The sequence below is a fragment of the Mixophyes fleayi genome, chromosome 7, assembly GCF_038048845.1.
Source record: "Mixophyes fleayi isolate aMixFle1 chromosome 7, aMixFle1.hap1, whole genome shotgun sequence".
Lineage (NCBI taxonomy): Eukaryota > Metazoa > Chordata > Amphibia > Anura > Limnodynastidae > Mixophyes > Mixophyes fleayi.
Window position 1 is genome coordinate 91545671 of NC_134408.1, and position 26961 is coordinate 91572631.

General features: G+C 41.6%; 1 protein-coding gene across 3 annotated transcripts in view; it reads right to left on the reverse strand.

Annotated features, from left to right (window-relative positions):
- The window catches only part of VPS8 (VPS8 subunit of CORVET complex), a 361642-nt gene that overhangs the window by 140241 nt on the left and 194440 nt on the right, over positions 1–26961 (reverse strand). For all 3 annotated transcript variants that reach the window (XM_075180095.1, XM_075180094.1, XM_075180096.1), the window contains 9 exons: positions 22871–22978; positions 21527–21607; positions 21263–21433; positions 15231–15305; positions 14936–14971; positions 14212–14302; positions 13856–13902; positions 11063–11152; positions 10517–10563 (listed from right to left, as the gene is read on the reverse strand). In XM_075180095.1, coding sequence (XP_075036196.1) covers positions 10517–10563; positions 11063–11152; positions 13856–13902; positions 14212–14302; positions 14936–14971; positions 15231–15305; positions 21263–21433; positions 21527–21607; positions 22871–22978 — 746 coding nt within the window. The remainder of the gene's footprint in view (positions 1–10516; positions 10564–11062; positions 11153–13855; positions 13903–14211; positions 14303–14935; positions 14972–15230; positions 15306–21262; positions 21434–21526; positions 21608–22870; positions 22979–26961) is intronic.

The following is a 26961-nucleotide window of genomic DNA, read 5'->3' on the forward strand; positions in this document are numbered from 1 at the left end:
AGCTGGTAGCAGGCATCAGGCCACACTTACAGGGAAAGTGGCAGTCTGACTCTCACCCTCCTCTCCTCGCGGCCCCAGGAGTGGGGGTTGTCTGCAACTGTTCATAGAACAGTGGATAAAATCCTCTCTAGATCCCTGGATTCAGGGAATAATGGCAAGGGGATATATCACAGATCTTTCAGGTCAGGCCCCTCATCGGTTCTTTGCAACTTCCTTGCCCCTCAACCACAACAGAAGGCAAGCGATTTTGCCCTTTGTAGATTCTCTTCTTTCAGCGGGACTAATCTGCCCGCTCCCAGAGAATCAGAGACGCCAGAGATTCTATTCAAATCTCTTTTTGGTCTCCAAACAGGACAGTTCCTTCCGTCCCATTTTGAACTTAAAGTCTCTAAATCTTCACCTAAGAATAGACAGGTTTCGAATGGAGTCTCTTCGTTCAGTGATAAATGGGTTGGAGGGGGGGAGAATACAGGATGCTTCCTTTTGGCCTGGCCACAGCGCCCAGAGTATTTACAAAAATCATGGCAGTAATGGCCGCCCACCTCCGGTCTATGTGGGTGAGCATAGTGCCCTACCTGGACGACTTGCTGATCAAAGCCCCCTCAGATCATCTTCTTCGTCAGCATTTACACCTCACTTTAGAGACCCTGCAGCTTCACGGTTGGTTGATAAACGTCCAGAAGTCGCAGTTAATACCAGTCCAAAGGAAGATTTTCTTAGGTCTTATAATGGCCACCAGAAGACAGCAAATTTTCCTTCCACAGAACAAGGTTTGTTTGCTACAAGACCTAGTGACCAAGGTCCTCGACAGTCACAAACCTTCATGCTTCTTTGCATGAGGTTACTGGGCAATATGGTCTCGACCTTTGAGACAATCCCCTATGGAAGGTTTCACTCATGATGCTTTTCAGGGGGGGATCTCTTAAAGAAGTGGTGAGGTTCATCTCTCCACTTGGAGATCCAGAGGATACGGTTATCCCCAGAGGCTTGTCCATCTCTGAGATGGTGGAATAGTCAAGAACAAGATCTTTTGCCCCGTGCTCTTGGATCATCTTAACATCGGATGCCAGTCTAAAGGGCTGGGGTGCAGTGACGCTACATTTGCACTTTCAGGGTCTTTGGTCAGAACAAGAAAGTTCACTTCCAATAAATATCCTGGAGTTGAAGGCAATGTTAATGGCTCTCAAAAGGGCTCAGTCCCTAATTCAGGGATTCCCAGTACGATTACAATCAGACAATGCCACGGCAGTGGCATATGTCAACAAACAGGGGGGGACAAAGAGTCCAAGGGCAATAGGCATATCAGCCCAGATATTTGCCTGGGCAGAACAGTTTGTCCCATCTCTGTCAGCCGTTTTCATTCCAGGCATTCTAAATTGGGAAGCCGACTTCATAAGTGGTCACATAGCAATGCCAGGGGAATGGTCGCTCCATCCAAAGGTGTTTCAGATATTAGTCTGGAAGTGGGGTCTCCTGGATCTGGATCTTATGGCATACAGACACAATCGGCTGGTTCCCAGATTCTGTGCAAGAACAAGGGTCCTGCTGGCGGTGGACATAATGATAATGCACTGGAATTTTCAGCTGGGGTATCTTTTACCTCCAATTCCAATGCTTCCCCAAGTACTCTGGCGGGTAAAGCAGGGAGGACTCCCAGTTATACTTATAGCTCTCATTTAGCCCCGCAGGGTATGGTATGCAGACATCCTTTTCATGGCAGTGGGTCAAGGACTTCGTCTGCCTCTTTCACTATGACCTCCTTCTATAGGGTCCTTTTCAGCATCAGGGCCTGTCTCGGCTGGCTTCGACGGCATGGCTGTTGAAGCCAGCCTCTGGCGGTCAAAATGGTTTTTCTCCAGGGTGGTGAATATCTTGTTATGGGCTAGGAAACCAGTGTCAGCCCGCATTTATCATAGAATCTGGCGCATCTACATTAAATGGTGTGAAGACCTGGCACACAATACAAGTAAATTTTGTTTGCCCTGGCTGCTAGGTTTTCTTCAAAACGGTCTTGATGTAGGGCTCTACCTGGGATCCTTAAAAGGTCCAGGTCTCTGGTCTTTCCATCTTCTTCCAGAAGCATCTGTCGGACCATCTGGTAGTCTGTACTTATTTGGAAGGGGGTCCTGCACATTCAACCTCCCTTTGATCCTCCCACGGCACCCTGGGATTTGAATTTGGTACTATCTAAGCTACAAGAATCTCCTTTTGAACCTTTACAGTCAGCGGACCTTAGGTTTCTGACATGGAAAGTGGTGTTCCTGCTGGCCATAGCTTTGGCTAGACGAGTCTCAGAGCTTGGGGTTCTTTCCTGCAAGTAGCCTTTCCTGGTCTTCCATGATGACAGGGAGGTGCTTCGGATTGTCCCTTCTTTTCTACCTAAAGTAGTTTCCGGATTTCACATTAATAGTCGTGCCAGTGTTCCAAGATGCTTCCGCAGGTTTCACCTTAGAATATTTTGATTTGGTCAGTGCATTACGTATTTATGTCCAAAGAACTTTGGATATATTGCGTACGGACTCTTTTTGTCCCAGTTGATTCCTGAAAAAGAGGCTGGCCAGCTTCCAAGCAGACCATTGCTTGATGGATTAACTTTACAATATGAAAGGCGTATCTCAGGGCTGACCGGACTGTGTCTACCCATGTTATGGCACACTCCACCAGGTCTGTGGGGGCTTCTTGGGCTGCGCGGAATGGGGACTCAGCTGATCAGCTATGCCGAGCGGCCACATAGTCCTCGGTCCATAAATTCACCAAATTTTATCAGTTAAGTGAGTTTGCATCCTCAGATGCTAGCTTTGGCCATAGCATGCTATGAGCTGGGTATCCAGGGGGGCTGTTTTGGTACGTCCAGATGGTAGCAGTGTCCCCCAGATAGGAAGAAAGAGGAAAAGAGGATTTTTGTACTTACGTTAAATCCGTTTCTTTACTGCTTACCATGGGTTGTGGAGGGGAGCACGGGAGTTGGCACCTAGCTAATCGTTAGCACTGCTGACAGACCCCTCCCCTCTACCATTAATTAAAAAGCCCCAAGGAGAAAAGCCAATCAACCAAGAGCACACAGAGGAAAAGCAGAAGTGAGGGATCGTAGTGTCCCCAAGACGGAATCAGAGAAACGGATTTAACATAAGTACAAAAATTCTCTTTTCTCTTTCATCCAGTCTGGGGGACACTGCTTACCATGGGGACTTTCTAAAGCAGCCCCTTAAGGGTGGAACCGCTCTGAAAGCCCTGCTCGTAGAGCACTACGAGCGAAATTTGCATCCGCGGATGCAAATACATTAAACTGGTAAAATTTTGTAAAGGTGTGGACAGAGGACCAGGTGGCTGCCCTGCAAAGCTGATCTGCAGAAGCCCCATTTCTCGCCGCCCACGACGCCACTACCGATCTGGTGGAATGGGCTGTAAGTCTCTCTGGCACAGGACGGTTAGCCCTTATGAAAGCCTGCTTAATAGTTGCCGTAATCCATCTTGCAATGGACTGTTTTGAGGCTGGCCAGCCTCTTTTGTTAGAATCATAAAAAACAAACAGAGAATCTGTACTTCTAACCTCAGAACTTCTTTTGACATAAATACGGAGAGCCCTAACCATGTCTAACTTTTCCATAGACTGCTGATCAGAATGAGAAGTCGATGAAAAAACGGGAACCACAATTTCTTGGTTCAAATGGAAAGCCGAAACTACTTTTGGAACAAAAGAAGGGATTGTTCTTAATACTGTTCTGTCCTTGTGAAAAACCAAATATGGTTCTCGGCAAGACAGAGCTCCCAATTCAGAAACCCTACGTGCAGATGCAATTGCCAAAAGGAAAACGACCTTCCAGGTCAGACACCTAAAATCTGCCAGTAGTGGCTCCAAAAGGAGGCCCTTTAAGCATATCCAGTACCAGGTTAAGATCCCATGGTGCTGTAGGCGGAACGTAGGGAGGCTGAATATGTAAGACTCCCTGAAGGAAGATCTTGACGTCTGGCAACTCCACTAACTTCAGGTGAAAGTAAACTGAAAGCGCTGATACCTGAACTCTTAAGGACCCTAAACAGAGTCCTGCTTCCAGCCCATCCTGAAGAAACGCTAATAATCGAGGGAGACGAAAAGAAGACGTGTGACAAGACTTATTTTCCCACCATCTGATATAGGCTCGCCAAATCCGATGATAGATGCGAGCTGACACAGGTTTACGAGCTCGCAGCATAGTGTTCACTACACTGGGGGAAAAACCCCTAGCTCTCCAGAGGCTGGCTTCAACAGCCATGCCGTTAAACTGATCTGAGGTAAATTCTGATGACGAAAGGGACCTTGTAGAAGAAGGTCGTCTCGTGACGGAAGACGATATCCTTGTCCTACCGCCATGGAGATTATGTCCGCGTACCACACTCGACGCGGCCATGAGGGAGCTATTAAAATCACCGGCCGACCGCCTTACCTCACTCGTCTGAGTACTCGAGGAAGCATGGGAATCGGGGGAAACAGATATCCCAACCTAAATTCCCATGACAAGGTCATCACGTTCACCGCTACCGCTAAGAGGTTCCTTGCCCTTGCGCAAAACCTGGGAACCTTTTGTTTGTGTCTGGAGGCCAGGAGATCTATATCCGGAAGACTCCACCTCTGAACTAGAGAATGAAATACTTCCGGATGGAGGGACCACTCCCCCAATTTTTTATTCCTGGAATGAACACCGCAGAGATTGCTGGAACATACTGTTCTGCCCAAAGAAAAATCTGAGCTGCAACTCTCATTGCAGCTGCACTCCTTGTTCCTCCCTGTCTCTTGACATATGCCACAGCCGTGGCATTGTCGGACTGAACTCTGACTGGGTGCCCCTGAAGGAGAGTCTGGGCCCCCCGAAGCGCTAAAAGAATTACCTTCAACTCTAACGTGTTGAATGATAAGGCTGATTCCTGAACTGACCAGAGCCCCTGGAGCCTGAGGTGAAGGACTACTGCCCCCCAACCTCTCAGGCTGGCGTCTGTTGTGGCTATGATTCATGAGCATGGAGCAAAGGGACCTGCCCATCGACATGTGATCCTGATTCAGCCACCACTGGCGCGATTCTCTCGCCCCTGGAGACAGCGAGATCCTCTGGAGGTCCAAACGCAGATGGGCACCCGACCATTTTGTCAACAGATCCCACTGGAAGCATCGAGTATGAGCCCGACCGTAAGGGATCGCCTCGAAGGAGGCCACCATCTTTCCCAGCAACCGCATGCACAAATGAACTGAGGGACTGGGAGAGGACAAGACCTGAGATGTTATACTCTGAATAGAAGTGATCTTTTCCACCGGCAGGAATACCTTTTGCTGGCTGGTGTCCATGATGAGTCCTAGGAAGACCATGCGTTGGCACGGGACCACCTGGGATTTCTTTAAGTTTATCAGCCACACATGGCTCTCGAGAACCGATATTGTGAGGGATAGGTGCTGATGCAAGCAATTTTCTGAGGAGGATTTGATGAGCAGATCGTCCAAATAAGGCACGACCTGAACCCCCTTTAAGTGAAGACACGCTGCCATCACCGACATGATCTTCGTGAAGACCCTCGGCGCTGTGGAGAGTCCAAAGGGAAGAGCCCGAAACTGATAGTGGGAGGTCACCACTGTGAATCTTAGGAGAGACTGATGCTCGCTCCAAATGGGAACATGGTGGTAAGCGTCCTTTATGTCTATAGAGGCCATAAACTGATCTTTCTCTAAGCAGTTTATCACCGACCTCAGGGACTCCATCCAAAATTTGTCTACTCGTAAGTGCACATTGAGGTTTTTTAAGTTTAGAATGGGTCGAAACGACCCGTCCGGTTTCTTGACCAGAAAAAGATTTGAATAAAATCCCTTCCCTTTCTGGTTGTCTGGGACCCTGCAAATGAATTTTTGCAAAAGAAGAGAGGCAACACAGGCCTGTATTGCCTGTCTTCTTAGTGGATCTCGAGGAAGCGGTGTTACAAAAAAACGATGTGGTACCGGACCCAGCAGGTCTATCCTGTACCCCCCTGATATAACGCCGTGAATCCAAGGGTCTTGGGATGACGCTGCCCACTGTTCCTGAAAAAGCGACAGACATCCTCCCACTGTCGCCACCCCCGGGGGAATAGAGTGGAAGTCAGGCCACAGGCTTCTCCTGAGACTTGGAGGCCTGACGCCTAGCCGCAAACGAGGACCTGCCTCTGACCGAGAGGCCTCGAACATTCGTCCCTTACTTGAGAGTACCAGCAAAGAAGTGCTTTTGCCCCCTGTTGCCTGGAAAATCATGTATCCAATACCGGGCCAAACAAACCTGCTGCTGAAAAAGGAATGGTTTCAACAGACTTTTTTGATTCTGAATCTCCCTCCCAGGATTTCAGCCATAACGTTCTTCTTGCTGAAATAGATGCAGCTTGAATAGAGGAGGACACAGACGCTGTGCTCTGGGCCGCCTCATAAAGGTACCCCGATGCCTCTTTCAAATGTAAAGCTAGGGGAAGTAAATCAGAGTCCTGTAAAGCCTCTGCCAGTTGATCTGCCCATGGTTCCATGGCTCTAGCAACCCAAGCTGAAGCAAATGTGGGTCTAAAAGAAGAACTCGCTGCTACAAATATAGATTTAGTTGAGATTCCACTCTGCGATCAGTGGCATCCTGCAGAGTTGCTGAGCCCGGGACTGGTAGGAGTGTGTGTCGGGCCAAACGGGCTACTGGAATATCCACTTTAGAGATTCCCTCCCAGCGAGCCACATCCTCCTCCTGCAATGGATACAGGGAAGAGAACCTCCTGGGAACAGAGAACTTTTTATCAGGCTGTTTCCAGGCTCCCTCTGCAATATCTCTGAGTTCTACAGAAGGGGGAAACCGGATTAACCTTCCTTTTGGCCTTCTTAAAAAGACTTCTGTCTCTAGGAGTAGGATCCTCCGGCTCTGGGAGGTCCAACGCCTGTCTTACCGCTAAAACCAAATCATCAATAAACTGACTTTTAGTGTTCTTATCCTGTTCCAAAGGTTGAACCTGGTCAGGATCAAAAATTGTTTTCCCTTCCTCCTCTGAAAAACCCTCAGAATCTGAAAGGACCATAAAAGGATTAGCAGATCTAAACCGCTTTCTTTTAGAAGGGGGAATGTCTGGGGATTCGAGTAACTGGTTTAGTATATCCAAACCCTTTATAAATGCTGCGGACCATGTCGGTTCTGTAGGAACAGGGGGCTGGTCTGTAGGCAAAGAGGAAGGTCCTGCTATAGCCGTTTCAATAGAACCTGTGGCAGCAGGGAGGCCCAAAGAAGTAATAGCATTATTAGCCGCAGAGGCTGCCACACTAGATAGCAACTGAGTAGATTGAGAGATAATCTGTGCTAAAGAGGAAACCGACTGTGTCAGTAAGGCCACCCAGGCCGGTTCCTCCGTCAGTGGGGTCTGACTAACCGGGGTTTTCACAGAGGGGACCCCTGCTTCACAGTCAGAGCAGAGTGCCAACGGGTCCTTCTGCCCAGAAGTTAATTTAACATGACATCTAGAACATGTAAAAAATTTAGCAATAGGGCCTTTTCCCTTATCTGACATTTTTAAAAGGAAAAGCACACCAAACACACTAGATAAAGAGAGATTAAGAGAGACAGAGCAAGCAACAAGTAACTAACTAATCTATAATAAAAGTTGTACTTGTATGTGTGTAACAGACAGTGTAATATTTATGCAAGTAAGAAAATACAATAATCCTTACTAGCCTCCCTCCTCAAACAATAAAATACAGTTTGTAAATGGTTAAAGAAAGGTTTTTGGTACTTAGCCAAAAGGGCCACACAGGGGAGAAGTCCAACAGCAGTGTCCTGGTGCTCTCTCCAAGACAAGTTCCTTCCCGGGCTTCTTTGGCACCAGAAGACCAGACTGTACCACTTGTGCTGAAGAGCAGGGGAGCTCTGTGATTGTTCCCCCTCTGCAGCTTTCTGTCTCTCCTTTTTTTTTTTTTTTTTTAAAGGAAATTATCTTTCTGGCAGAGTTATGGAGACCCCTTAGAAGAGGTCTCCTGCAGCGATATATACCCCAATGCCCCCTCCTATTTTCCTGAGGGGGGATCTTGGTATGACCCCCGCTCTCTCTCTCCTTCTTTCCTGCGCTCCTCCGCGGACCAATGACGTCATCATGGCCGTTGGCAAGGTATTCCGATAATCGGCGCTCTATGCCTGCAGTGGCAGCGTCGGTTATCGGGGGAGCCTCCAAGAGTGACAGCGATCTGGGAGACCACTTGTCACTTTGTAATCAGACCGGTAATGCTCTGCCATTGAAAGCAGTCTGCTCTCTCTGACAGAGCCCGGTCAGTGCTGCATCCTTTCTGGGAGTGTGCTCTCTATAATAGAACACACTCCCAGCTCTGCCCTAAGCCTAACTAATCTAAAAAATAAAAAAAATTAAAGTTATTAAAAGATAAAATAAAACTAGCTGTTTCTAAAACTTGCCCAACTCCTTTGGGCACCTAGAAAAAACTGAAGAGGAAGAGGCAGGGGGATTGTAGAGGGGAGGGGTCTGTCAGCAGTGCTAAAGATTAAATAGCTAGGTGCAAACTCCAGTGCTCCCCTCCACAACCCATGGTAAACAGTGTCCCCCAGACTGGATGAAAGAGAAAAAAGGATTTCTATATAGTTACAATAAATCCCTTTCTCTGATTCCATCTGGAGGACACTGCTTTCCCTCTCTTCTGTTCTGCTGTTTGCTTCTTGGTTGTTCGACTCCCTTTTCTTGAGGGCTTTAGAATTACACTGACTAACTACAGGGGGTTGCAGAGGGGAGGAGTCTGTCAGCAGCCACAAATTAACTAGTTAAGTGCCAACTCCACACTCCCCAGCTACAACCCAATGGTAACAGTGTCCCCCAAATGGAACCAGAGAAAGGGATTTATTGAAAGTATAAAAATCCTTTTATTTAGGATCTATTCTTGACAGTGATCCATGTATGGCGGAATGACAGGAATAGGCTCTATGCCATACTATGTATTGCTAGATGTCCAACAGGTTTAGAGTGTGGATAATGTCGCCAACAGAAAGTCGTAAGCATCAAGATAAAGTCTCCTGCCAGAAAAATGGCAATATTAGAATGTAGAACCAAAATGTGCCTTATTTTGTGGGGTACAAAAGCAAACAGAGGAGGAATATACACATGAATTAGAAACAGTTGAATGCCATCTAAAGTGCAATGCAAAACTATATATCTACCTTTTAAATCAGTCAAGTGGACAGTTGTCCTTTTCAATCTCATTTCTACCCAAACTAATAGCTAGCGTGATCTTTTAAAGTGGCTCTACTATACCAGAGTAATGTAAACACACATACAATAAGGCAAGTACAACCCGCATAAGTCATGGTAGCTGCTATGTTTTTTAAACGTAGCACTTTGCGTCAGATCAGTTCTAAAAGTATATTATTAGGTCTATTTTTTCCCTCTAATAGCTATGTCCTTTTTCTAGACTTGACAAGCTGACTGAACGTGTTAGCCCTTTTGCTATGAGCAACCATGGTACCAATAAAACCCCTCCTCCTTGTCATTTAATGCATAATTATTTAACAAATAAAAACAGTTTCAAAATGCTGTTCATTCATTCATTCATGGGGGATGTGTCTACAAAGCTGTCATTCACACTCACTGCTCTGGAGACAGCCATTTCCATTTTTGCTCAGATGGGCAGACAGACAATAGTGACATTAACCTTCAAGTGACTCTTTATTCCATTAGCGCTGACATTTCAATGAATCTGTCTAGGTTAAGAGGCAGAATATTCCCCAGAGTTCACACAAAGGACATCTCACTGCTTTCCCATAGACACTTGATTTACACAATGTGAATGTGACCTGGAGTTTATAATTCTTTGAGAACTTGTGGTGACATGTAACACATCACAGTAACAAATGGAAGAACAGTCCTGTAAAGTCTGTTCCCAAAATGCAATACACAAGATTTATTCCAGGTAATGTACGGGATCACTCAAGTTAGCATAAAATGGCATTTGACCATTTTTACACAAGTGTGTTGATTCAAAGTACAGCATCACAGAAGTATTTAAGGATTCAATTTGTGTAGCCTTACAGTGAAATGTGTGCAGGGAGATAACAGGCATAACATTGTCATATCAGCTCCATTCTCCACCTCCTCAACTGAACTCCAGCAACTGAGCTCAGTGCAGGACAGGCAGCTGATTACGGTCATCCTATTCTAAAACTGATAACGTTCAGCTATTTGTTTAATACACTTGACCACCGGAACATGGTCTCTATATTATACACTTGGCCACCAAAGAATGGGTTCTATATTATCCACCTGAACTACCAGGGAATGGTCTCTATACTATACAAATGACCACCGTGGATTTGACTCTGTAAGATAATAAAAAAAAACAAACAAAAAAAAAAAAACATTGTCTTGGTCAATGGAGGTTTCTTGCAACTGGGTGAAGGTATTTTGGGTGTCAAAACAGCCTGTCCTACCACTAGTTGTCGCACACACAATGCAGAAAATTTTCAATGCTTGCAATGAACTGCATAACGCAATTGAGACTGTAACTTACGCGCGTTGCAGAAGCAGGCAATATTCAACCATAACTGGCACTGTATCCTGGAAAAAAAAAAAGATGATGTTTTATAACTGGCATTCCCAAGAAAACCAACATTTCTCCACCAATCATTTGCTTTTTTTCTGAGCACATAAAAATAATGCAAAGTGGTGATAGTTAGAACACTATATATAGTTAGTAATGGGCCAGCTACTACGAGATTTCTTCAGAATTCCAGAACTTGGACTAAGTAGGAAGAGGGATGAGCTTTCTCTATCGGCCAAATTCATACAGAAATTAGATTGCATCGATTCCCAGAGCTAAACGCAAAAGTAAGGGAGACCCTTGCTATAGGTGCAATAATTTTACTCATCATCAATATTAAATATTGATGCGCAGTAAAATGAATGCAGCTGAAATCTAACACTTCAAAGAAGATGAAGTTAGATGGTTTGGTTTTCAGGAAAACAATATCCCAATGAAACACTTTTAAATTTGCAAAATTAGCTTCTCACTGTAAAACTAGGTGTGATCATTTCCACAATGATTTGGTTTACGTACCTGGAAATGCTGCTCCATGACCTGGATTTTGCCCTGCTCGGGACACTTCCTCAAGGCTTTGTCAGTGTACTGGAGTAAAATTTCAACTATCTAAAATGAGAGAAAAATTACATAAAATGAAGATTTCTTCCTGTACACACACAGATTTTGATAAGGATCAGTAGTTGTATTGGGCCTACTTTCAAAATGTCATGAACAGTTGGGCCAAAAATGGTCAAATCACCCAATTAAATAATTCTGTGTATGGATTTTACATCGCTGTATAATGTTTTTAAGTATTTTAAGTAATGTTAAGAGTTAGACTGAGTTACACAGAAGCTCAACAGCAAAAAGGGAACAACAACTAGCACCCTCTTTAACAAGCAGTCCATCATCCTGGAAGTGACCTTGGCCAAGCATGTGCTAATTACCTTATCTTCTATATCCCTATATTCTTAACTTTACCAGTACTCTCTATTCTTCCAGCAGCTAAACTAGAACATAAAAATGTCCTATCAACTGTTGGTGTCAATACTACTCAACCACGGTATATTAAAACCCCATTCCTGGCATACAACCTCAACATGGAAACTCAAGAGGAAATTACTTACAGTATAGTGGGAGGAAACCTTGCTCCAATGTAGATCTTCTCGTTATAAATTAATTTTATTTGTGCCCTTTACCAGCTAAGCAGTCATAATTAACCTCTAATACCTATTCCTTCAAACCACAGCCCACCTTTTATTCCATGATATACCACTTGAGCCCCCACTTCTTTCCTAACTCAAGAATTTGCAGTACTGTATAAAGAAATTTATTTAAAAAATAAACATCAACAGGAAATAGTTATGTATGCATCAAAATCCCTCAGCATCAATTTCCTTCCTCAATTCTACATATTAACTTTCTACCATATCCCCTAGTCCTGCTCTAACCCTCCCACGCTCTCACTTATCCCCAGTAACTGAGGAAGAGAGCCTGTTCTTTCATTCTCACATGCCACAACTGGCCCACATGATTCACTCATATCTTACATGTATTGATCACACACTTCTAAGAAACCTTCCCTTGATTCAGTTATTCCATTCTAATAGTGCTCAGTATGTTTGCTGGTTTGGACATTGCAGATGAGTCTTTTTGAAACACTTTATTCTACTGATCTTTACAGCACTTGCCTGGCTTAAATCCCACCTTTCTAAACATTCTTTATCTTTCTCAAGTTCATTGGTAAACCCATAACATCCATTGTTTTCCAGTGCCAGCTTTATGTAGATTATAAAAATTTAGCTATCCTGTCCCAGTCACTCAGGTCTCAAACTGCTTTGTTGCCATCGCTTCTTGGAAGTTACTTCAAAGTATTAAGTAGACCGCAAACACTGCAATCCTGACACTTAGCCCAAGAAGTGAGTAATAATATCACTTTTCAACTTGGTTTCACACATGAGTGGAAAAATTGGACAAGAACTAACTGATCTATTCCCCGACCAAGTGGCCGGGCCAATTTCATTGTCACTGGTGCCTGTCAATGTGGACAGAATATGAGCACATACACTGACTGGTAGTGCTCATCTTCAACCAAACAATATGTTTATCTTCATCATTACTGAGCATCCCACATTTTTTGGGGCCACACACTCCAATATGCCAGCACATGAGACCAGAATTAAACGTAATGGGCCCGAGTCATTAAGGAAAGTAAGGCAAAAAAAGGAGTAAATGTTCTCTGGGACAAACCATGTTACAATGCATGGGGTGCAAATTAGATTATTAATTTGCACATAAGTTAAATACTGGCTGTTTTTTCATCTAGCACACAAACACTTGATAGCCTTATTTTTACACTGAAATTTAAAGTTGATCTAGGATATGGCCTATCCCAACTTTAAATCTGTCCCCACATTTTAAATTTACCTCCCCCTCCAATGCAACATGGTTTTACCCAGGTGCAAATTTACTCTTTTTTTATGCTTTGCTCTCCTTAAAGACTCATCCCCAATGTCTTCAAAACTGAACTCATTGGGCCTGCGTCATTAAGGAAAGTAAGACACAAAAAAGGAGTAAATGCTTTCCGAACCATGTTACAATGCAAGGGGTGTAAATTAGCTTATTATTTTGCACATAAGTTAAATACTGGCTGTTTTTTTAATCTAGCGCACAAATAACTTGATAGCTTTATTTTGACACTGAAATTTTAAGTTGATCTAGGACATGCCCGATCCCAACTATCAATCTGACCCACATTTTAAATTTACCTCCCCCTACAATGCAACATGGTTTTGCCCAGGTGCAGAGTTACTCCTATTTTATGCTTTGCTCTCCTTAATGACTCAGGCCCATTAACTTTGCGCTCCTTACCAACATTTGTTTTCAGATTCGATCACAGTGGATCGCACCGCATCTATACAACAAATGTTCACTGTCCAGATTTGCTATCATTTGTGACATTCCTTTTACTTACCACATTAATTCTCAGTCAGGAAAATATACTCATGTTGAGTAGGTGTAGCAACTGATGTCTATCTGTTTTACTCTAGTAGGGTTCATTTGCATAGAGCAAACAGAAGTTCTGATACTCTAACATGCTGTTTTTACAGTAAGTCACAGAATTTGTATAAATAAGTATTTCTCCATTAAACATTACGTTTATTATTGCTTGTAGACAGACAAAATATCTAACAGCACTCAATTATTTTAAAAATTAAAAGTTTTAACTAAACATTCATGTATTTCCTTTAAGTTAGCTATTACGTCTTTGACCACAGAAAGAATCAGTTTCCTGTGCAGCATTCTTTACGATTCACTAACAAATCTCACCTTATCAGCCACCACACTCTTCCTTTTCGTTGGGTCCCCTGACAGACCTACAGAAAGTGAAATATGAAATACGTCATTCATCAGAAACTACATTACCGAGTATACATTTTGATTAACAACATTAGTAGCAACATTACCTGTCAGTTTATTTCTAAGATGGTATGTAAATCATAAAATTAATAAAGCATTGCAAGAGAAACAGCAAAGATACAAAAAGCAGAATACAATAGTGGTGTCCAATAGAATGAAGTATGTATACTTTACTTTGCAATGTGTACATAAGAATATGCTATTATCTTGCCCTTCTGCAATTGTTAAAAAAGAAATCCAATATCAGACAAATTTATTTAACATACCCACAACAGCTTTTGCTTTGCCTTCATGGAATGACCACGCTAAAGCCAAGGCTTCATTGTAACAATCTTGCTTCAGCAGATGATCAATTCTCTGGGTGAAAAAAAACAACTTTTGCTACATTGCACCTCTCTGATTTGCAAATCTCTCTCTTGCTACTTAATTTCAATGTGCAAAGATATCTATATTTGGAAAGTTAATGTCATTTAGTTGTAAATAATTACCAAGGAGCCTCTTCTGCAGTGAATCAACAGTATTTTGAATAGTTGAAAAGCATTGGACATAATGGATACACAACAGGGGGAACATTTCATGTAGAATTAAGGGTGTCATGAAGCAAATACATCAACAGCATAAGAATAAACTATTCACAATTCTTGCAATGCAACTATAAAGTTTTGTCGTAAATGAGCAAATATTTCACCAGCATGTAAAATAGGTTAAAAAAAAAACCCAAAAAAAAAAACACAGCACTTTTAAGCATGTGCATAATGAAATAATACATTTTAAGGTAAGTCTGCATATACTAGATCAGAAACAATTTATTTTGCTTCATAACTGTATGGGAGAGAAACAATTCAGTTTGCTCATATAAAATAAAACAGTAGCAAAATATTCTAAAATATCTGTGTGCTGATGTGTACAGGTAAAATTTGACAGCGATTCCTGTAGCAGGCAATGTGTGACATGTCAGTACTGTCATTTCACTCCATTGTATTATCTTACCTCTCGCCAGTTCCTGAGCATCATAGCGTGCACCGACTGTGGGAGGCAGAGACAAACAACGTGAGAGAGGGGCTAGAAAGGAGGAAGCCACATACATATGCTGATAGAGTGATGTGGACATGGCAAAAAGAGTGAGAGAGCGGAAGTGTAACGTCTCAAAGCAGCAGCAAGAGAAACATAAAAAGCAAACAACAATTAACCCATTGACTACAGCACAATTGTGTTGATATTTGGACGTCACCATTATTATGTTTATACTTTACATAGCTTGTAAAAAGACACTTATAGTATATACCTTTGTTCCCAGGTAGAAGATCTGGCCTCCATAATTGCTGATTGACTGGTAACAAGCTTTCTCTCCCACTAGAGCCTGCAAAGTACAAACATATGATATGCTTTTCAAACTCGCAGCTTTTTTCCTTACAATGGGATTTATACAAAAAGTAATAAAACCAATATTGGACCTCAAGGGCCCGATTCATGTTCTAATGTAAGCCCTGTTGCATGCCGTATCTTGTGTGAAATAACTCTACGCATGCTCAGAATTGGACCTTGACCAAGGAACACAATTGTATGCAAATCATGTCCAAATGACAATTATGACTAGCAACGACTTCAAGTGTGAAACAGGGGTTTAAGAATGTTGGCAATGGTCAGAAAGGGTGTGTCTACTGAGTTCCGACACAGATGTGGGAGATTCAAGTTCTGTAATTTTTTTTAGACGTATCATTTGCACCAGCTAAAGGGTAGGTGTATGTGCCGACTGATAGTGATGACGGTCACATCATTGTCTTGGTATTAAAAACTACACGTATGCTTGCCACTAGATAGCAAAGAACCTTTGTATGCAAGCAATAAAGAATATATAAAAAGCATTGGGGTCTGATTCATTAAGGCATGTAAATGGCGATACGTGCCGCATTTTGCATAAAATCGGACTGCGCATGCCCAGAAACCAATCATACATCAGAAAACGAAGCAGTGTTCAATTAATCTTCGAGCGCAAAGGACCCCTACTACAGCCTACGATTTCATGGGCGGAATGGGGAGGGGGAATTGGTGCATCATCAACATTTATTTATATAGCGCCAGCAGATTCAGTAACTCTTTACAACTGGGAACATAATGTAATAAAACAACACTGGATAATACATACAATAAGGTAAGAGGCCCTATTCACAAGCTTACAATCTATGGGATGCACATAGTCAATGTACAGTAATGGTGAGCCAAGCTCAAGCGCACGCAGCAACGTCTGATTCAATTTTGGGCATTGCTAAGATATGTGTTTTTCTGTGGTATCACTTGCACCAACTACAGGTTTGCTGTTAATGCCGATGACTAGTGACATGGCTGTGTACGCATGCTAGAACATGTTTGTAATCAGGAGATACTGGAAATATGAATTTTATGTGGACCTTCATAACATCATAATAAGTGTATTTATGGAAGAAAAAAAACTGATACTTCTTTTTCTTCAAATGTTTACTCATTGACTATATTATTAACAGCTAACATTAAGTGAATATTTTTTTTTTCTGTGCATTCTTTTGTAACTTTACATTCCACCTTTGTATTAGATGTACTCTGCAGTGTTTTATCTGTTAGTGCAGATACACATATATATATATATATATATATATATATATATATATATATATATATATATATATATATATATATATATATATACACACACACACACACACACACACACACATATATACATACATATACACACATATATAAGGAAGAAACAGAAACCAAAGCCTGTAACGAGGTCGCAAGTCCACGTACCCAGGCTGGTTCTACAGAATCTGCAACCAGAGGTCCAGCCAAACTGTGGCTTAGCGAACAAGGAACAGAATCAACCCCAGAGGCAGGGGTATTTGGAGAAGGAACGTCCAACAGACTAAGACTGCACCAATTGGGCAAGTTCAGCCACTGTATTGGTCAGTAACTGCCGACCTCTGGCTGCCTGACCATTCTTCTGGATTCACCCTATGTACCTCTCTGACAGCACAGCTTGAACTCAACTCGCCTGACTATTCTCAACAATCTTGTTGCTTCGCCGGCAGTTCTGCGTTTCTCGCAGTGAAATCCAAAGCTCCTTTCGACGGACCCAAATTGAGCTGTGTCAATTCCAGCAAGTAGCCATCTCGAGTCTGTAATTAACAGTGTCACGGTTGGCTTACTGGAAATAGATCCCTAGGCTCTGCTGAACATGGCTTGGCCCACCCACGGGCGCAGAGTCTAACAGGCAGATGGTTTTCACCAGGAACCCCCGCAAGGAGGTATGGTCTTAGCGGCACCAACCTGCAGGTCGTGGTCCCATGAGTGGGTGAACAGCAGAACGATGTGGGGGAGCCAGGTAAAGCGGGTAGAGATGATGAAACCCACAGGTAAGTGGTACAGATATAGGAACAACAATAATAAGGCTGATGGTCAGCAGCCAATGAGACACTAGGAGAATAGGTGTCCTGCGGTATAACAATGAGCGGAGCATTACAAACAGTATACTCTGGTCATATCTACAGATGGTACAAGTGAACCCTTTGCCCGCGACCTCTTGCTCCACCTAGCTTACCACCTAGGTCAAAAAGAATCTGATCAAGCCCAACTTGCAATGTGCACAAGGGGTGGTATCCCATCTAAACCTCTGATTCTACTCCTCTTGCTTCTTTTACACTACGTATTCTTCCACCATAGAGGTTTTTTTTTAACCAATGTGCCATTCAAATTGGATAATTCAGGGGTATTTTCTTTAGAATGGACTAAAGTGGCATTAAATATTTCCTTGCCCAGTGGCCAAGCTCTCGTGTGGGCCTCACCGCTCTAGGAGCATAATGACCCTATCCTGCAAAATTTATCTCCTTTATCGAAACTTTTCGAAAAATATTTGATAAACCCAGGCGAGTATCTTCCACAGCCGCTAGTCTCCAGAACCTACGTCATGGATCACTTCCCGTTGGACAATATGCTGTTCAGTTCCGCACCCTGGCACCAGAGTTAATATAGAACTACGAGGCACTTGTAGCCAATTTCTGGCAGGGTCTCACGGACCGCATCAAGGATGAACTTGTCTCCAGGGAGCTGCCCTCTTACTTAGATGCCCTTATCTCATTATGCATCAGAGTCGATCACTTCGCACCCCGCCTAGCCCATTGCTTTCAGCACCCTGACCCGCCACCTGAAGAACCCATGCAGATAGGGCATTCCCATTTGACTCTTGAGGAATGTGAAAGACGGTTTAAGCGTAATCTCTGTCTGTACTGTGGTGACCCTGAGCATCTCTTAACCTGCCCGAAAAGACTGGGAAACGCTCCGTCCTCGCCGGTATCAGGGAGGCCGACTTAATAGTTGCCACGTCCACTCCACCTTCATGTTTCAATTCAGAGTTTTTTATGTCTGTTTTGTGACTTCTGCCTTTGTGGATTCGGGTTCCGATAAAAAAACCTTTATTTCTTCCGCCCTGGTTTCGAAACCTCATATTCCCATAGAGTCTTTACCACAGCTGCTGTTTCTTACCACTGTGGATGGTAACCATATAACTAATGGCTCCATTAAAAGCATCATCTCCCCCATTCAGCTGTCGGTAGAAGTTTTGAATCCAGTGTGGATTAAATTTTTGGTTTGACCTCAGAACATTAATTCTCTAATTTTGGGGCTACCTTGGCTCAAAACCCACACTCCCCAGTTTGGGTCCAGGCTCAAGTCACCTCAGGTCCACACTACCACAAGCAGTGTCTCATTCCTGTGTACCCTGCAGATCCTCATTAGCCCCTCCCCGAACCCACTCTACCCTTGTTCCAAGACGTCTTCAGCAAGGCTGAATTTACAGAGTAGATTCACTTGATCATTATCCGCTGGTGCGTGATTCTTCTTTGTCAAGAAGAAGGACGGATCCTTATGTTCCTGCATAGACTAGCACCAGGTGAATGCTATCACCATAAAAAAAAAACAGATGCCTCTCATCTCCGAACCATTCAACAGCATCAGTGGTTCTAAAGCCTTTACCAAGCTTGACCTTCAGGGGGAACCTACAACTCAATTTGCATTCAAGACGGGGATGAATGGAAGACCACCTTTAACAACCATGATGGACATTATGAGTATCTTTTCAGTCTTTTGTAAACAAGATTTTTTCGGATTTCTTATATATTTCTGTGCTGGTGTACCTAGATGACATTTCTAGGCTATCTGGTGTCCGGCTCTGGTTTACAGATGGACCCAGAGGAAGTTGCGGCAATCATTAACTAGCCCCAGCTTCATGGGTTAAACGCTATCCAAAAGTCTGTGGGGTTCACGAATTATTATCAACAGTTTATTAAGGGTTTCTCCACCCTCACAGCTCCTATCACTGCCCTACGTCAGAAGTCAGCCAATCCCAAGATTTGAGCACCTGAGGCTGTGGCAGCCTTTTCTTGCCTAAAAAATGCTTTTCCTCCACTTCAGTTTTCTCTCAACCTGATCAGCAAAAATCTTGTTTTCCTGGAGGTTGATATCTCCTCTATCGGAGTAGGAGTCATGCTATTCCAAAGGTCTTCAAGAGAGATCACCTTCCTTGTGGATTTTTTTCCAGGAAATTCTCTCCTAGCGAAGGGGACTATGGAATTGGTGACAAGAGACTCCTAGCTATCAAATCTGCCTTAGAGGAATGGCGTCACCTTCTCGAGGTAACCTTTCATCCAGTTACAGTTTTCACTGACCATAAAAATCTCATTTACCTATGAGACGCTCAATGCTTGAATCCACGCCAGGCTCGTTGGGCATGCTTCTTTGTCAACTTCAATTTAATATTCACCTTTCACCCTGGTTCCAAATATCTTCACGCCGATGCCTTATCACGCTCCTTCAAGAATTCAGATCACCTCTCCACTCCTGAACCACAACCCATCATTGACCCTTGACCAAGACCTCCACCAAGACTCCTCCCCTAGGGTGTTTTTAATTGGAAGCGCACCTACGTCTCAAAGTCTTACATTGTGCTCATTCTTCCAAGATTGCTAGTCAACAAAAAATTAAAAACAGTCTAATAACAGGGGCTGTATACACATTTCTGATTTTTATCTGAGGAGAACCATTAACATTCTTCATCTGCACATCCTGAAACTGCATTTCTCAAGTTACTACACTGGATAATGTAAGATTTTATTTCTCTCAAGTTATTCAATTACCTTAGTCCCTTGCCTCTTATTCTTAAACTTTATCAAAAGTAGCAATGATTACCTGACTAACTATCCTTACATTTATAAAGAAATATAACAAATTTGCTCGACTAACACTCATAAACCTCTTTCCTATATTTGATCCTTAATTGCAATATCCTCAAACTGCAATTTTATTTTACATTAAATACATAAATAAAGAGGTTATTCCTGTGTACTACAAATGTGATTTTATAGTCTATGTCACTTGCATACACATGTTCTGTGCTATGTAGTGGCACAGATACATGTACCTTTCCAAACAAAGACTATAGTGTGTCAGTCATCACTATCAGTCGGCACTTACAGCTGCCCTGTAGCTGATGCAAATGATACATATGAAACCAAGTGTACTTAAGAATCCCCAGAATTGAATCAGCCACATCTGTGTCAGCACGCACCTACTGTACATTGCTTACGTCAGTCCAACCATTCCTACTCCCGTTCCGCCTTTCAACTCGTAAGCAGTGTGTGAGCCTATTTTACGTAAGATAATATTTGAACAAAAATCAGGACTGTAATCTCTAGCATTGACTCTTGCAATCACCTTCTTACCGGTCTTCTCATAGCCAGGTTCTTAACCCTACAATCATTATTGAATACAGCAACTAGACTCATTTTTATTGTAAAGCTTTATTCTACTGTTGCTCCGCTTTGTCAGCACCCCTACATTTATTGCCAGTAACTTACTGTATCTAATATAAAATGCTTCTACTTACATACAAAGCAATTAACAAAACATATATCTCTTCCACAAACCTTACTTGCTATCATTCATTTGTTCGAGGACCGTGCCTACAGTTTAAATAATATTCTTTACTTGAACCTCAGGCATACACAATGACCACTTCCTGTGGGAAAACCCTTCACTACTGAGAAAGCTGCAGATTAGCAGCAAAATTTTTATGGTTTACTTTCTATTAACAGCAGAACTTCACTCACTACAAACACCATCCCTACCCAAAGGACACCAGGTAACCAGACCTAGGAGTCACCCTTAGAAAACAAATTTAATGTTTTAGCTGAACTAGAAAAGTGTCAGGATTCATTTTATTCTATAGTAGAGAGCAGAATACAAACTTGATGCTTCCACAGAATCTAGCTGATGGGTGCAACTTACCAGAGCTTGGCTGACATTGCCTCCAGTGGCCAGAGACTTGAAGTGGCTGCTGTTGTATACAAGCTGAAAATCTGATATCTCCAATGTCTCCAGTTCCTCCTGAGTCTGCCTGTCAATCACATGGAGCTTTTCTGCACTGTCCAAAAGTGCCACTGTGCGAGCATTAATCCACTGAAACAATGAAGAACAGTATTAGGCTTGGGAAAACAAACATCAGCAGCTGCTAATAACTCAAGTACTGACACATGGCCGCACAATACTTACTGTGAAGTTGATTAGATCATAGTGCAGGTGAAGCTGTTTCTGTTTGTTTATATGAATTGCTCCAGATTCATCTCTCTTTACCTTTAAAAAACAGATTTTTGTTAATGATACATTCATATACTGGATACAGAGCAAAAAAATTTCAATGGAAACAATAATATAAGTGCAGGATGGAACCAGAGTTAATTTGAACAAATATATGTAATTGATATTATGATGAGAAGCATGAAAATCACTAGATAAACTACTTTATTAAAAAAAGGAGAGGCAATATAAGGAATAGCAGAATTCGGTCCTGTTGGTTGATGGGGCATCTTTCACTCCTTATAGCTTTGAGTTTAGAAGTCTATTGCATGGCTCTTTTGCTTCTTTTCTGTAATAATGTTTAGCAAAGGAAGCTATAACTAGGACTTTAACAGTCTTATTTATGCAGAAAGTTTAAAAGCACCTGTGCTCAGGCCATGTTGAATTTGCCACTAAACTTCATTGCTAACTACTACTTATATACTAGTTGTTGTTAGAACAGTGCTTTATCTGTATCCATTTGTCCATTGCAGAACAGTTGAGGACTCTAATCCCTGACATAGTGGATGTGACATTCTGCAAATGGCTTCTTGTGTTGCTAATAATACATTAATTCAGACTTTTACTGTACATCAATCCTTAACCCTAGCTTAGTTACACATCTTTTGTCAACCAGTCAATGTCACAAATACTTATGCAAAGACACAAATTTTTGGCACTAGATATGAGCGTGCTCAATCATTAAAAGCGTTTTTGGATAATGTGCTAGAGTTTCTCTGATTCCAACTTCTGATACCTGTCCCTAAAAAGAGTGAACTGAGCCTCTTTGAACTACTGGACAACGAAATATGGTCGCAAATGTATTTTCCCTCAGGAAAACTGATTATTGCTAGGAAGGCTTTTACCATAAGATGGATGGTGCATAACCACAACTGCTTGGATACATTTTCCAAGAAAGTCAGGATGTATGATGTAAGTCTACCATAATAGTATCTCAGGACTCTTGAGTTATCAAACTGAAGCTGTCAAAATACAGAAGTGTGGAAGGGAAAGGCGCTCACTTTTTGTACTCCGACTTTGGGCCTGGGTGACTGTGCTCCATAAGAAGAAGGGATAAATGGTATGTTAACGCATATCAGTGTTAGACCTTGATGCTTATATGGTCATTGTGTTACTGTGCCATATAGTGTTGTTTAAAAATATATTTAAGTGTAATAGATAGTTATATGTTTACACATGAGGTATTTTTTCCATCACTTGTTGTATTCGAATTTTTTTAATTAGTGTTCAAAATTTAAATTAAAAAAAATTTCTTCTTACCAAAAGGAAATGAACCACATCTCCTCTGCAAAATGCCAGCATGGGATTCAAAGCTCCCTGCAGGATCACAAAGTGCCAGGCTAGGAGTGGTACGCTGGAGGGGTCCATCTAGGAGAAGAAGCAAGACAACAATTAAGCAGCTCATAATGAACCTCTACATGGATCAGATTACTCATTGATAGTGTTAACAAAGTGTATGTAAAGAAATGGAGGTCTCCAGAGAAAAAATGAAATCTGTCCTAAATTTGCCACGCAAAATGATGGGTGTATCAATGGAATTGTACACAATACAAAGGCACAGTTGTTGTTTATTTTTAGAAAAAAGTGCCTGTTATTGAAGTTACATTTGAAATGGCCCCCTTAAACAAATATTATATGAACTGCATTATGAATATTTATGTGGCTTATGATTTTAACCTGTGTCCAGCTAGAAAGTGACATATATGAATCTTGAATCTGAGATGCAGCAAAAAGCTTAACATTTTATATGTATGTAATTATGCCATATAATCCTTCAGTAACCAAACATTAAGAAACGCAACATTAGTGATAAATGATGATTTTAACAGTAAAACAGTAAGAATGTCAGTATGATCCCTAAAACAGCATGTGACATTTTTTAGAGCGGAGGCGCTTCTGTGTTACAGAGGAAAAGCATCTCAAATTCACTTCAATTTGTCACTACAGGATCAATTCACAGCTTCAGAACATTGCACTTTTCATGCTAGAAAAATGCAGCTCTCAATGTATTCTACCTGACACCAACATTTAATGCAAATGATTTTACTCTAGTACAATGGTGTGTCTGTACCGATGTCTGTCTTCACCCCTGATTCAAGTGCACTGTCAAAAATGTAAATATGTAAAAATGAGGTGGAAGGAAAAAGAACAGGAAAAAAAACAACTCTGCAGAAATCCTATGAATAGATTTATTTAATAAGATGTTTACGACCAAAAAAGTTGAAAAATGATATTCAGTCCAAGAATCCAACATTTTCAAACAGCAGGACGGTTTGCTGTTGTTTAGTCCATAACCCTTGTCATAAATGCAAGTCCCCATTGGAATCTTTTGCTTCTCAATCCACAACTTTCAAAAGCTGTCAGTGGCAGAAAAGTTATCTTCATTTAATAAGATGTTTATTGTCTCAGAAAGGTTACATATTAAGCAAGCTCCCTAAAGGTCAAAATATCCTTTAATAAAAGACTGTGATACTTAACAGACGATCAGCATGGTGTGTGGATGCTGTCATTATTAAATAGAAGCAAGTAAAGGGTTTCTCCACTAAAACATGAAGAAAGGAGCATTTACTGCCTGTGTGCAGTATACAGTAAAATAATAGTATTCACTTCCAGACATGCCCACTGTAACGATCTGCAGGTCTCTCGCCTAGGTTTTTTGAATGGAGGGTAAGGGTGACTGTAGGGGAGTACAATAATTTATTTGTACTGCTCACAAGCTATACATGTTTTCTTTTTACCCATGAATGACTAAATGCAATCTCCCTATACACAGGTATTCCAGTATATTATTTAGCTCATTAAGATGCTGTTGCTAGCGAAACTGGCCTCATTACCTGCTAATCACTCATCTGTATACCTATTAAAGTGCCATCTTGTGGCCTGTAGCAATATTTATAAGAATGCATCCCATCAATTCCACTAAAGACATAAAAGAAAGATTCTCTGTTATGGAGGCACTCTTATTAGGTCCACATTCATTTTCTTATGAAAACTGTTATACTATATTATACTCCTTTAAAGATTATTACGGAAACATCCTATCAATTTACCATAAACTTATAAATCACAGAGGATTTAGCCAAATACAGAATTGCCAAAAGCGCTAGCATAAAAATATTGAATTCACGCCCATATTCTGCATCACTCACATCTGGAGGAGTCCAGCTCTGCACATGCAGCATATACCGCAGTTTTGCACATACACACGTCAATTTTGATACCAGCCAATTAACCTACCAGTATGCTTTTGGAGTGTGGGAGTAAACCGGAGCACCCAGAGAAAATTCCATGCAAACACGGGAGAACATACAAACTCCACACAGATAAGGCCATGATCAGGAATTAAACTCATGACCACAGTGCTGTGAGGTAGAAGTGCCAACCAATAAGCCACCGTGCTGGGCTATACATCTACATATACAAACACACAACCAGGTCATAAGCACACGAAAAGTTTGCTAATATTTTTTTTGATAGCAAAAACACATTCGTTATTGTGTGATATAATACTGCAAATATACTCTTCACATGGAAATAAAAGTTTACAAAAAGATTATTTTTAAAATACGTCCCCCAAATCCTGTAATATATGCAGAATCAATGCAGAAAGTACCTATTCAATTCAGAGGTGAATTCGCAATCAGCCAATCAGAAGCGGTTTGTGCTTCAGCAAGTGTCAGATGCATATAGACCTGCTCCCTTAGTGGGCGTGCGCAGTGTAAATATCCATCCTTTACACTACGCAAACAGACGTACTTCCAACTCAACATCAGGCCCAGAGAGTGTAAGTGGATGTCAATAAATGTAATTGGATTATAATAACTATCATAATAACTGGATAAATACTGTAACTGAATAAAAACTACTGTAATACACATTTAGTGTTGCTGGGTGATAATATATACAACTGAATCACAATTACTATAAGACACATTTAGGTGCCAAGTTACAATTGTTAACAGTAAGTTGAGAATTACCAATATTTCAAACTGTGAAAAAGCCAGCCATTGTGTGCTGGAATAAAACATTGAAGGAGATTATAGTGGATAATAAGCAGCAATGTTTAAATGAGAACTATCAACATATGTTTTATTTAAATACATAATATAGGAGTATATTATTATTATCATCATAGATTTGTAAGGTGTCACAGTGCTCCGAAGCGCCGTACAGTAGGGAAAACAGGACATACATGAAACAAAAATATACAAGACTGGCAAAATAAATGCAGACATGAAAAAAAAAAAAGGGTATGGAGGATCCTGCTCATTAGAGAGCTTACATTCTAAGTGGAAGAGGGCACAGCTGAAACAGGAGGAGCGAGTGTAGCTTAGAGTGGAGATTGGGACAACTGTGAAGGTGTATTAGTATGAATAGTATAATCAGTGATAAGGTAAGCTTTAAAAAAAGAGATGGGTTTTTAGAGAACATCTAAAGATTTGCAGGCTGTGGGAAGGCCTAATTATATGTGGGAAGCAGCACGGGATAAGTCTTGTAGGTGGGAGCGAGAGGTGGTTACCAGAAATGACATAAGGCGCAGTTCAGAGGCAGAGCTAAGAGGGTGGGAGTGAGAGGATTTTGAAATGAGATTTGAGATGTATAAAGTTGTTGAGGGCTTTGTAGGTAAGGGCGAGTAATTTGAATTGGATTCTGGAGAACACAGAAAGCCTGTGCAGGGATTTGTAAAGTGGTGCAGCAGATGTGGAGTGGTGACAGAGAAAGATTAGTGTGAATATATGGGCGTCGGGAATGCCAGATAGCAGGAGGTTGCAGTAGTCAAGATAGAAGATGATAAGAGAATGGATAAGAGTTTCAGTAGCACATTGAATAAGAAAAGAATGCATTCTGGTAATGTTTTTAAGGTGGAATCGGCAGGACCAGGAGAGAGATGTGATGTGAGGAATAAATCAGAGGGCGGAGTCAAGTGTGACACCAAGTCAGCGGGATTAGGAGACTGAGGAAATTGTGGTGTTATTAACAGTGAGGGATATTTGAGGGGAGGTGGAGATTCTATATTGCTATATATGAACATGTATGTTCTTTGTGAATAGAAATAGCATACTACATTTACTTTTGTGAATAGAAATAGCATACTACATTTACTACAGGTACAGGTATGGATAACACTGTAAGAGCTGAGTATTTCCAAGTGTTTTGATTTTACCTGGGTTAGTTCCAAAAATAGTTGTTATTGTGTCTTTTTACTGTCTTCTTCCGTTCTGACTCACTGAGGGAATGTGGTCCTAGCCACAGTTTGAAATGTTCAACCATACTAATATATTCTAATTCATCCCTCTGTTCCACAGGTACTTAATTGTGTTTTGTTCTTTATCAAATCCATTTGTCAAATT